Genomic DNA, 13,253 nt, shown 5'->3' with positions numbered 1-13,253 from the left:
TTAGATAAACAAGAGGGTGAATGGTCACATTGCTACTGAGCCATCCTCACAGCAGCCCATATGTTGGGAAAATAAAGACAGCTTTATGGAGGTGAACACAGTTGGGCTTTTTGCAGGCCAACAGACACTTTCAGTCTCACACAACCTTACACAGTTTCCTTGCCCACTGGTTGTTTACACATGCATTTGCACCAAGCCACTGTAAGGCAAGAGACACGAATGCACCACAATCATGGTGCCTCTCATTCGCTCTTGCCCCAGGAAAGACATAAGGAGCTGGGTGGCAAGAGATAAGAGCCGGGATGAGCCAGGGTTAGGAAGAGGTGCAGCAAGAGAGAAATATCAATAGTAAGTGTCTTAGCTGGGCTCTGGGCCACCAGGAGCCGCAAGAGGTGCTTAACTCCGCCTTGGCAGGACTGTCAAAGTATGCAGCTCCTCCAGTGTATTGCTCACCCACAATTCAGTTCCAATATTTTGGATTTTGACAGTGAAGGGTGGGTAACCGTTTTCAGCATCCATAAACAATTTTTTAAACAAAACTCACATACACTTAGGAAAATAAGTGGATGAGTGCTTTAAAGGGGCCCTGTCATGGAATTTAGAATTCTTTGGGGGGGGAGTTTAACCATGTTACAATGTTAATTACTCACCTTAAACATCCCTAAAATGATATTATCCTTCCTTGACCCAACTCTGAGAATTCTCTCATTACTGCACTCTAAGCCTGAGCAGATAATAAAGACTCCAGTTCTCGCAATCAACAAGACATTTTACTTCCTGTTTAAAAATGTCACAAACCAAAAAAAAAAAAAAATAATAATTTTTCAGAAGAAAACAAATTGCCATTGCTGCAAAGACTTTAAAACATATATGCATATGTTTAACTCTGGAGCGTTTAAAATACCAAGATATGGCTCTTTTAAGAAACAAATATGTGCTTGTAACACACACAACAAAGCATAAAAAACAACAAAAGGCCAGTTAAAAAAAATGGAAGGAATGAAATCTGGAGGCCACATAGAAGTAAATGTACTAAACATTACATTCTTATTAGTGTAGCCTAGACTGACTCCCACCCACCCAATAAGTTTAAGAAGCAGGCAACCTTAAAATTATTCCACTGGCTCCTATATGCCATCCTTTCCCCCATTTAATGGGCTCTGCACCTCAGAGGTTTCACTGATGATTTGAGTTACCACGGGTATGCTGTTTGGGTAGCTGTGTGTGACTATCATTATCAACTGGCACATTTTGAAAGTACAATCTCACAACCAGAGGGTACATGCAGTTTGTACACTGTTTTTCATTGGCAGATATCAGATATGTAACAAGGTTTCATCTTTTCATAAGTGATTAACTGATTCATATTCATTGACTGGAATTGAACCGTTTACCGCCACTGTGAGCCGACGTGTAAAAGGGTCTCGGATAAAAATTAGATCATGAATCTAAAAACTCAAACACAAAAGTCAAACGTCTGCCTCACAGTTAAGGGACCCGAGTTCAATTCCAGCTGGCTCAGGCCTTCCTGTGTGGAGTTTGCATGTTCTGCCTGGGCCTGCGTGGGTTCTCTCCGGGCACTCTGGTTTCCACTCACTCTCCAAAAACATGCATGATAGTTGTATTGGACACACTAAATTGTCCTTAGGTGTGATTGGGTGCATGAATGATTGTTCGTCGTGTGTGCCCTGCAATTAGCTGGCCACCAGTTCGGGGTGTCCCCTGCCAATGCTCAGTCAGCTGGGATAGCCACCAGCACGCCAGTGACCCTTGTGAGGATAAGCGGGTATAGAAAATGGATGGATGTTTTATTTCTCTTGTGACATAACAAATTTTGTATTGGTGTATGGTGGCTATTTTCTTTATTGAAATATGCTTTGAAATATGTTTTGTAAAATGAGTGTTGGCTTGATAAGCTCTAGCTCTAGGGGAAAAAAATAATTACCTGCGTTTCTCTGATATAAGCTGATTGAATGGATAAAATGTATGAATGACTGAATTGATTAAATAGTCAAAAATGTTCTCAAACGCTTGGCAGTTAGTGGACTCTGCGTTAAAAACGCCTGAATATAAATGTACAAAATGAAACGGAGTTGTGTCATTTCAAACATATCAAATAAATACCACCGAAGATGATATTTTTTTGGCTTTTCAAATCAACCATTTTTTGCAAAGACATGTTTGATGCCTACCCATGTTTGCCTATTATCTTGCCATTGCCAAACCTTGGTGAGTGTCAAGTAAAAGAAAAAGTAACCTCGGGCAAGGGCAAGTCACAAGTTGTACAGATGATGGACTGCAGGCAGTTTAGTCAGAGCCAAGGGATTGACTCTCTTTCATTAATTCCGATGACTTAATTCAATCAATTCTCTGCAAGACATCGCTGTGGTGGTAAACAACCTCTAATGCCACCTGCAGAGGCCACTTCAGTAAATCTGGTTTCTTTGCACACTTCCTTTATCCGAGGGCAGATTTACTCTTCTTATATAAGCTATGCGGTATTAACGTCCTAGTAGCACAGAGAAATATAAAAGGTCACAGCAATTACGGAACGAAAGGTTGGGCTGACTATAGGGAGTAACTGTGCATTTTCAAAATGTGTGTGGCTTAAAACATTTAGATATCTTCATAGCTTCAATTGGCTATGCTTTGAGGAATGACGAGCTAGAGCAAAGTATGAAAGAATATCAGGCCTGTTTAGCGCCGCAGAAGATCGCATACAAAAGTGCATTTAGCTGCAATCAAAAATGAAAAAGAGTTGCATATACCTGTTATCATTTAGCTGTGTATATCTTGGCTGAGGATCTGGGTCGCCATCATTCACATCATAGCTGGCATCTGGGTCCTATGAAATAACATGCAAGTAGTACAAATTATTCAAGCGGATTTATGTAAAAGAAAAATATGATTAATATTGTTTCAATAGGTGGAGCTGTGTTTTGTTTGAATGAGGATTTATACTTACGTAGTTCTTACTAAGGTCTGGATGATTCTTTTCGATTCCATCATCCAGGATGGACACCACCACTCCTTTACCTGTATAGCCCAACTGCCAAGCAGCTTTGGCATTCAAGTCACGGTGGTTGGTGTTGTACTGAGGATGGAAGAATAGATTTCATGAATTTCATTTAAACACAGCCCAAAAATGCAAAACGGTCATTTTCAAAGTTTACATACAAACATATGATAAAATACTTTTGGGTGAAAGGAAAATAACAGAGCAAACAAACACGTTAAAAAAAGATGTTAGTTAGTCATAAGAAATCAGAACAACAAATTTGCTTCATCATTAATGCAGACGAAAACACTGGAGACTTGGGAAGATGGCTCACAAATGATTTTGTATGCCGTTTGATTTGCTGGTGACATTTAATATGACCTTTTGAGGACGTGGCTTTCATCTGCTTCAAAGCTATCCTTTAAGTCGTTAATAGTTACAAATATGGTGTATGATGTGAAACCCAATGAGCCCTCCTTGCAGATGCCAGGCATTCTAAGTACAGTCTACTCAAAATGATTGTTTGTTCCTCAACCCTGACATTCTATTGGCATGAAAACCATCTAGACCAGCTTCGAGTGGCAAGCTGTGACAATGCTGAATGACACTAATAAAAACGTATCAGTCACACTGCAAATCAATGGAGTTCAAGTATCTTGGGGTCTTGTTCACGAGTAAGGGTAGGCTGAAAAAGCAGATCAACAGGTGGATTGGTGCAGCATCTGCTGTGATGCGTACTCCGTACCGGTTTGTCGTGGTGAAAAAAGAGCTGAGCCCAAATGAGAAGATCTCCATCGATCGATCTACGTTCCTGCCCTCAGATTCATTAACATAACAACTACTAGAATAGAAGACTTGTTATTCGATTACGTATTGTACACATTAGTGACTTGATGGACCATTTGTAGTGATTGAATATTTGAATAATGCCAATAAAACGATTCAAAATTCCACATCTTGAGTTTAAAATAACACGATACAGGCCCTTTACAAGCAAATATAGTAGTTCTGGTGTTGAATAATAAAGTTACTGTGTCATTGCTTTCCTTTACCTGTTCTCTTTTTAGTAAAGTAAACAGAAAATGGATGGCCTCTCCACATATGAATAAAGGAAATGGAAGACAGCAGAGAGAGCTCTTTGTATCCATGTTGAAAACTGTCTGTATACATTTTGATCAAAACAAAACTGATCCCAGTGGTGAAAGGGATTTGAGAAAAGCCAAGGTGTTGCTCCAGTTTCTTTTGACACTTGCCTTTTAAGAAGCTTTTCAACCTTGTTTGCAGTCATATTTTTTTAAAAAAGGAAAATCTTACCCCTCAAAAATTGCATTCACTTTTAATACAATTGTGATGCATTTCACAAAGCCATAAGAGATCAAAACATTATTTCTTTATACCTTACAATACTTTATTAGCATACAGAATTCCTCAATAGGTATTTTAAAACTTTTTTTTTTTTTTGTTTAAAAGGACCTTTCATCCAAATGACTTGCTTTTCGCTTCCCAGTTGGAAGGGTTCACTTTCATGTTGTGAAACAAAGAAATCGTAGTGAAACAACTTGCTTTTACGAATTAAGGGAAGCGTTAAATCAAAAGTAGAAATACATAAGATAGAGGAAGATAACAAAACATAAAAAAAACACCTTTGACAACTGGCAAGCACATTTTGTTGCATCACAGTGAATCTACATATACTTGAAGCACCCTCTTAGGAGTAGTTAGTGATGCTTTTAGCAGCCTGGCGTTTCAAAGAAATATAGTGTAACATAAAAATCAAATGTGAGATTCAGAATTAACTCTAGTTCTTACTTGTGATACTATATGTGAATTTAAAGACTCACTTTTATAAAGCACAAAGATTATAAATAAGATGAATTCTTGCACCCATTTAGCATCCCACAGGACTGCATTTACAATCCACATTTAATTGTTGTTCACTTTGAGAGAATAAAAAGCACAAGTACTATGCAGTGACATGTTGAAAAACAGAGAATAAACGGGCATTCAATTTTACTGGAGGTTTAGAACAACTTCGACTCACCAAGTACCACTGGTCCTTGAATTTTGGATCAAATGGTTCTAAGTAGATATCCCTTTTTTTCCTACGTTTGACCACCTGTTGCTCTGCCCAAGTCACCTAAACACAGAAGTGAGCACAAAAAAAAACAACAGTGAGATGTCGGTCAACAATACTATTAAGGAAACGGAGTCAGGAATAATGATGTGCTAGCCATGTGAGTCAGTGTCAAACGATTTAATAGATAACCTCATTTTCAGTGATTAGAGGCATGATTTGTAGTGGTTGCTATGCTGATGAATTCAAAGCAGGCCAGAGACTAATGAAAAATGTATGAAGTAAAATAGCAAGAGGAACATAAAGAGTAGACATCTTATGTGTAGCGTTATGGCATAGGGATGGATACATGTGTGGACACCAGACACACAAAACCAGACACACAAAACTGCGACAACTATGAAAGCATAATCCTTATTTCCTGGTCGAGAACAAGTACTCATATTTGTGTTCTCGACGAGACACGGTACTGATGACAATGCCATGTCTTGCAATTGTGATAGTTTTGTATCTTCATAAAATATAGTTCAAATCACAATATTTCTTGTGCATCTGCACATTTATTTTTACACTGAAGCATCTTATTATAACTTTTAAGAAATAGCCAAAAAGTAATAACTACAAACGTTAAAAAGAAGTAAACAAAATGGAAGATTTGTTGAGTTGAATGCTAATGAATGGTAACAACTAGAGTATGACAGATCAGGAGACATGAATGCAATAGCTGCTACACTGACATTCTGTTCATTCAATTATAAAATCATGTAATGTAATATTTTGTCTTAATAGCGGGTTTATGTTACTATCGCAGTCTGAGTGAGGGAGATCCCACTGAGATGTATATTTCCTTTCTAAGATGCAGATGGCAAGGTACTGTTCATCTGTGGCAACCTGCAGATAAAGCATTGTAATGTCCTTGCACATTGAGCAGCTTTTCGATAAGATAGTCACTACCAAAGACAAGCTGATATATTGCTCACGTCTTGTGTTAAAGCTGTACAGACTGTCCCTCTGTCAATTGCTGATGGATGTGTGAGTGCATTCGGACATGGATGTTGAGCGAGTAACTAATATCACTCGGAGAAATTTCTACCACCGTGTCCAAGAAACAATGGCACACTCACGGTGTACGTTTTCATTACATTCTGTAACCTAATATTTTTTTCCCATACAAGTTATCAGTCGAACTTCATGGCAAGAAATCTTTAGAGGTGAGCATCTCTCTAGTAAAAGACAATGATAGGTACCTCAAAACATGGCTTTGTGATCTGAATCAAGGGTGTTGTCAGTATTGGAAAAGTGTCATTTCCTCAAAACACATTCCAGTATATGCATATACATATTTACATACTCTATATTGAATATGGGATGCATAGTCAAGGTTTAGGTAAGAGTTTGGCTTGTCCCAATTATCTTGTATAGTATAGCAACACACGAGCATGTTACATTGGCCCTCTGCAGAAATTAGATGAGAGCAAAATGATGAAATTAAGTTAACACTATACTGCGATGTCATTTTAACATTGTGAGATTTAAAATGGGGAAAAGCAGGACTATAGGGTGGCTAAGTGAGCAATTTCTCTCCACCAACTTTTATTGGATTTCTGTTTAAGGAAAATAGCAGTATCGACTTAAAAGCTTCTTTGCAGGCAGAGTGACAGCCATGTGTAGCCACCATATTCGACTTTCTTCAAGAGCTCTTGTGTTTCCAGCCACAGGAATGGAAATACTTCTCCTCATTAAAAGTTATCTATAGGCTTTCTTTTTCAAAGCAGTACAGATAGTCCACTTTGGTCTGGTCAGCATTCAGCTTGATTTGATGAATCAAATAATCAACCCACACAAAAGAAATTAATTGGTGTGATGGGGACCAAACAAGGGAAACATGTTTAAGAGAATGTCTAAACTTTGAGATTTTTTAAGTAGAAGTAAAGAAGTAAAATGAGCTATCATGTTGGAATTTTAAATGCGAAAATATGGGCCCTTATAATTTGGTTTGAAGTTTACATAACATTTAGAGAAGAAAATCTACACTCTCAATACATTAAAAACAATATAGAACAAAGTGGAGATTAGCAGGCTGGCATGGCCTTTGGGGAGAATTCCAGTTTCTCATGTGACCCGTCTGCAAAATTTGCCCACCCTGTAGATGGTAGCATTGCATATCTTTGGATTTGAAATCAGCACAGCTTTGGAATTGAAGCGAAAGATTAGGGGGTGAATCTCTGCTCGTCACATGATTTTGAGAGAGGAATATACCAACACATTGCAAATTGGCCAAGGTTAGGAAGCCCACACATCAACTAAGTACATATGGCAACAGGATATTGAAATAAACATACTATTTGTGACATGTGTGTTGAATATTGCTATATTGATACTGAGAAATTTAAGATACATATGGAAATGACATTTTTATTATATAAATATAGTAAATTACTATTTTGCGAAAAGCCCTGTTTTTATTGTTTACAGCTTGAGGTGTCAGAGGGGGAAAAAAAACTAACCTCAAAGTTCCTGATTACAAAAAAAAAAAGATTTAAAGATCTTTTGTTGTGAAAGAAGAAAAGCGTCTTTATTTTGGAAGGTTCAGTGCATAAATTGTCAAAGAACACAATATTCCATGGATTTTGAAAGATCAGTCAAAATGATCAAAAACAGCTGGCAATGTGGAGAACTCTGCTTTGAAAGCATCTGTCAGTGAATAAGTTGAAAGAAAGGTTGTGCAATTAAATACAAAGGGTATCATCATTTTTGGCCAGGCCAATTTAATGAGCTTGTTTTTCAAAAATATATCTTTTGAAAAACAAAAGTAAAGCAACACCTGATTTTTATTAGTTGAATTTTAATAGATTTTAATGTATTATTCGTTGGAGCTATTTTGTCCAATGAGCCTAATTAATCAGGCAAAGCATTGCCAATGAAGACGACACACGATTGTGTCACTAACATGATAAAAATAATTCACAACTAACAAAATATTCACATTCCGTTTATTTATCATATAACCAAAAAAAAAAGAGCTTCATAATACATATTAAAGAAAGTGGAAAATATGACCAAGCTTCAGGTTCTCATTAGACCCTGTTAGAAGGGCTCTCTGTTAGTCAGCATGTGAGATCTGGCAGACGTCCAGATCTTGTTGTCCATAATTAAAAAAAGAACAAGCCAGGAACACCTTTTATTCAAACCCCATCATGGCTAGTTAACAAGCTGACTGTGGACAGAGGGGAAAAAAAAATACTGGGCGATGAGATATATTGCGATACGAAGTGATGCAATATGCGTATTGCAATACAACATTCAGTTTCCAATATATTGCATATCTGCTTTGAAACACCCTATTTTCGTAATATTTTGTTTCCTTTTTTTTTTTTTTTAAATCCATCCACCGGAGTGGCTTTCGTATCAGGATTTTTGTTATATTATGAATCGTGTTTTGCATGTAAATCATTCCAAGCGCTTCAAAAACACCAAATTACATGTTATGATACATTACTTTTCGGGTGAAGCAATGTTCCAACGCAAAAGTGGCGGCAGAGGAGGAGGACAAACAGCAGAATAAGAAAACTTTATGATATAACATTTCCTTTGTTTCTGCTGTTGTGGTCATATTCCTTCTCCTGACCTGCAGTGTTCAGGTTGTCCAATATCCAACTCCTCTTCAAGCAGCCGTATTAATGAGTAGTAGAATCTCATGCTGCGTTTGATGCGGGAATTTTGACATTTCAAGTTTTGTTTTGCTTTATTTCATTTTGTTCCTTTTATACTGTATGCTGAGTAATTTTTGTAAAATAAAGAAAAAAAATGTGCAGAAGTGACTGTATCTCGAAGTTTCATTTACCGTTGAAAAGCAAAAATGGCAGAAAAAAAAAAAAAGAGTACAAAGTGATGCGCAATAAGAGGCATGTGTAGCAAAAACATAGCCCAATATATCGCAATATGCCTTTGCTGTATCGCAATACACTTTTAAGACACAATGCTCATTACTAGTAATTTACAAAAACAAATTTTGACTGGAATATGAACTGTTCAAACAAAAAAGAAAGTAAGAAGCATTTTTGTAACCCATGGTGAACTTTACAGGGGGGTATATGTGAGTGTGATGCTTCACATTCTCCAAGGTACTGTGGGGAACATAGGAATTCAACAACAGGAAATGGAGGCCCAGTGGTGAAGGAAATCCCAAATAAGAGAGATGGTTTCAGCCCTAACAAGAGAGGCAGACGTTTGCTTTTTTCCTAGCCTGCATCTGTGCTGCACAGCTGGCACAGCAAGAAAGTTAACTTTATAATGGGCATTATAAGGAAATAGTTGAAAGCGACACAAGAATGGTTACAAAGACTTTCTTGAAGACATTCCATTATAAAAATTATATAAACTATATATAAAATAATGGGCTTTTTTTCTCCTGAACTTCAGGGAATGATCTGTAGAATCAAATCTATCTGTTCAGGAGATTTAAGGATATCCCAGTATTTGGACATTCAAAAAATCATTTTGGATAAAATGTAAAAAAAAAAAAAAGTGAATGCATAAAATTAATTTAACTCTCTTAAGAAAACTATTAATTAACACTGGCAAAAAGCACAACACCGTATTGCAAATTTGTTTCTTCCATTATCATAAATTAAAAAGTGTTGCAATCTTTTGCCACTTTCTCACTTTCTAGTTAAAACACCTAACCAATCACCGAATAAAAATTGTGACTCAAAATTAATTCCAGACTCAAAAGTGGATAATGACAAATCTTACTCATATCAAGCATCTGCTGGATCATAAATTGAATCATCATATGCAAAAAAAGAGTAAGTGGTTAAACACTAATGTTCTTGTTATCTTGGTTTAGTTATTAGGTAATCCAATTTACAAGTATTAGGCTCTTTCCCAGTGACATGAACATGAACTAACACTAGCTTCAAAGCGCCTCATATTCCCATGGTCATGAATATTATTTTCACAGTTTTTCACTTTGTCCTTCCCAATGGAGTAGGACACAGGCTCATTTTCAAGCTAACCTCAAACTGACTCAGGGACAATTGGAAAGTATAAAAATGTGAAATCCCCGTTACGATCAGTCAAAAAGACTGAACTGAATTGAATTTCAAAAGTCCACAGAGGACTCTTTATGACTTGTAAGCCTCCTTGGGGAGGCGCCTGTTTAGCTTATATCATTCTTATGACAACAGCCTGCATGGATGCCGAGGCATGTCTGACATTTAAAATACTAATACTAATCATAATAAGAGCTGTGAATTAAACATCAGGTGATCATTTGAATAAGAATTACAGCAATACAGTAATAAGAATAAGACTTATAAATGCATTATAAATTTCAATATGTTTAGTTGTCAATATGTTTAGTTCAAACCAAAAATGAGATCGACTTGGGCAAAAACAAAACAAAAAACAAACATTTTTTTTTCTTTCTTCATCTTGTGGCAGCCAGTTGACTTTGAGAACAGACGGTGACGTCACAAGCAACATGTTGCACAGATTTGTAAATGACTGATGAAAATTAAATAAAACTGCATACTTTGACTCTACCAACCACTAGAATGGAAGAAAGAAGCCTAGATATTTAACTAGGTATGTAAATACAAGTAACAACATGGATTATTTATTGTAATGAATTAAAGTAATTTCATCCCCATCATTGTTCTTGATTTATGTTAGCTATTATGGCTCGACTGAAAATGCACTTTATTCAGACATTTGCGGTTAATATTTTTTCACGAATTGGCAGACATTTTTTAGTCTGAGTTTGAAATGTCTGACTGTGTTTGAATGCATTGCATACATATTTGGCAATTAACGCAGGAGTCTTATGCCATATCATACATTGGCAGCGTAATTGATTTGCGGTTTCTTAGAGTCCTTAATCAGCGACTGAATATGATTTAACTTAACTCTTTTAGTGCTAAGCGTTATGGGGAAGGGAAACCTCTAGAAGGCCAGTATATTTAGCATTTTCACTCATCTTTCAAGGCCGACAGAATATTGTGTGCTATGTATGTAAATATGGGTGGTATCATAAGGTTCATTTCTATTCCTTTGAATTGCATGTAGGTAATATCTGTGTTGTAAGTGTGGAAACACTGCCATCCAATGGACAGTTATTACTATAGTGCTCAATTGGCTTATATTAGGTAAGCATTTGTCAAGGGTGTCAGCTACGTTCCGTAAAAAAAATGTATTTGATGACAGTTTTGTTTTTTATTATTATTTTAAAAGACAAGAATTTACATCCATGGCACTGAAAGAGTTAATGGTGGTGCATGTATGTCGGTCGCTCTATGATCTGACGACAATAAAATTGGAGTGGCAAGGACTCAAGCAAGCTATTGCATTGATCTTCATGTATTATTTGGTGTGTTATTTTGAAGTTAAGTTGGCCTTCACAACACACTTTTGGGGTGTGACCTGAAGTTTTTCATCTTCCTTGAAAAGTCTTATTTTTGGCTCGCCTGTAGACTCAGGGAAGAAAAAGGAGCCTGGCAGTGCTCAACTGTACAGCACCCAACCCACTGAAATGCTTTACAACAGTAGTTGCCAACCAAGCGACGCATCTTTCCTTCTTCTGTGTGCTCAAGTGAAAATCAGACAGACGCTTGCTGTTTATTGCATCATTGCAACATCCATTTTTGGACATATTGCTTTGCTTTAGTTGTCTTTTGGCAAAGGCAAAAAAAAAAAAAAAATGGAATTACAATTTGGTGCATGTCTAAAAATAATGATCTTTCTTTCTTCCCATTCATAACTGAAAGATCAATATACATGTAAAACAAATATACATAAATATGTTTCCAATGCTACAATACAAGTAAACAAAAGACTCACCTTGGGATCTTTAAGTAGACGGACATGTGTGCTCCTATGATCAGACAGCGATCGCTTCGCCACGGTACGATGCTTGAAGTGATAATAGTCACCAAAAACCTGGAATATGAATGCAAAGTAGTTAAGTACAAGCTAAACACAAACATGCAGTTATAATGTAGAAGAGGAATACGTTGAATTGCCACTAGAGTTGAGCATGAAAATCGAGCAATATTCTACCTCAATTTGATGCCCAGGGATAAAAATCAATAAATCGTTTAGGTGTATAAATTGAGTGAATTAGCTGGGTGCAACCAGCAGATGCACTGTTGATTCACAGGCAGCAACAAGAACATTCAGACTCTGCTAGGGCTGTCAATTTGAATTCACTATTCACTACATTTTTCCCTACTTTTTACCAACAATGAATTATACATGGACTACTTCAATCAAATAAGTAAACTAAAATATGCATAATAAAATGTGTTATATTTATTCTATGATTCAGCAGACCTACACAGATATGTTTTGTTGACAGCGTCATGTAACCAAGTATTTTATCATAGTGATTAGAAGCAGTCTTGCCAGCCAGGGCTGTTATCTCTCACTGTCAAGATTCACCCTCCTCAGTCAACGCCTATAAAGACTTCGAGTGCTCTGTGAAAGCAAAACCAGCAGTGAAAAAGTACCCTGATGAAGCTAATTCCATAAATATTTTTGTTTTCGATCAAATAATATCAAAATTGATTCTCTTCTCACAAACTGCATTTGCCAAAAAATGAGGACACAATGCACTTTCCCTATTTGTGTCACGGCACTTCTTTCATCAAAGTAAATAGATCAAAGGCCTAACGCAAAAGACACCTACACAATGCCAATGAATAGGAGAGCTACACTATCCAAGAGGGATATTCAGCCCTGAGTGCTAGCCATAAGTACACATTTGTATGTCTGTGAGACTGTATGGGTATATAAAACCATTCAAACGACAAAAAAATCCAAAAGAAAAAAAGGCAAAGGTACAGCTCTCACATCAAAAGGCATTAACCAAGCCAATAGAGGTCTTTTGAAGAAAATGAGATAGTCAAGTCTTTTGTGTTGGCCGAGATAAGATCTTGGGAAGTGGGACACAAACATATCTAAAAAGGGTGGTGTGATGTCTATTAAGTGATATCAGGAACAATGAAGCAATCAATTAATCCACTGAGCCCATGACCATAGGGAAAAAGAATGTGCTAAATATTTCATGTTCATAGTCTTACTGTGAAGTATGATACTAGTCAAAAGCATGGAAACACCTCCAAATTCTAATGGTCTCGAAGACAATAAAGGGAAGGTCAACCCAGATATTTTCCCTACTTC

At 36.8% G+C, this 13,253-nt stretch overlaps 1 protein-coding gene across 4 annotated transcripts in view; it reads right to left on the bottom strand.

Moving 5' to 3' along the window:
- The window catches only part of furina (furin (paired basic amino acid cleaving enzyme) a), a 57,172-nt gene that overhangs the window by 19,691 nt on the left and 24,228 nt on the right, over positions 1 to 13,253 (bottom strand). For all 4 annotated transcript variants that reach the window (XR_015865369.1, XM_088413098.1, XM_088413100.1 and 1 more), the window contains exons 3-6: positions 11,913 to 12,011; positions 5,040 to 5,135; positions 2,966 to 3,094; positions 2,769 to 2,845 (exon numbers count right to left, since the gene is read on the bottom strand). Coding sequence is in view for 3 of the 4 variants with exons in the window: in XM_088413098.1 (XP_088269224.1) it covers positions 2,769 to 2,845; positions 2,966 to 3,094; positions 5,040 to 5,135; positions 11,913 to 12,011 (401 nt within the window). In the remaining variant the exon portion in view is untranslated. The remainder of the gene's footprint in view (positions 1 to 2,768; positions 2,846 to 2,965; positions 3,095 to 5,039; positions 5,136 to 11,912; positions 12,012 to 13,253) is intronic.

This window comes from Hippichthys cyanospilos, chromosome 4 (assembly GCF_059441005.1).
Source record: "Hippichthys cyanospilos isolate Australia breed blue-spotted pipefish chromosome 4, RoL_Hcya_1.0, whole genome shotgun sequence".
In the NCBI taxonomy this organism is placed as follows: Eukaryota; Metazoa; Chordata; class Actinopteri; order Syngnathiformes; family Syngnathidae; genus Hippichthys; species Hippichthys cyanospilos.
The sequence above is the reverse complement of the archived record's forward strand: the minus strand, read 5'-3'. Positions and strand labels throughout refer to the sequence as shown.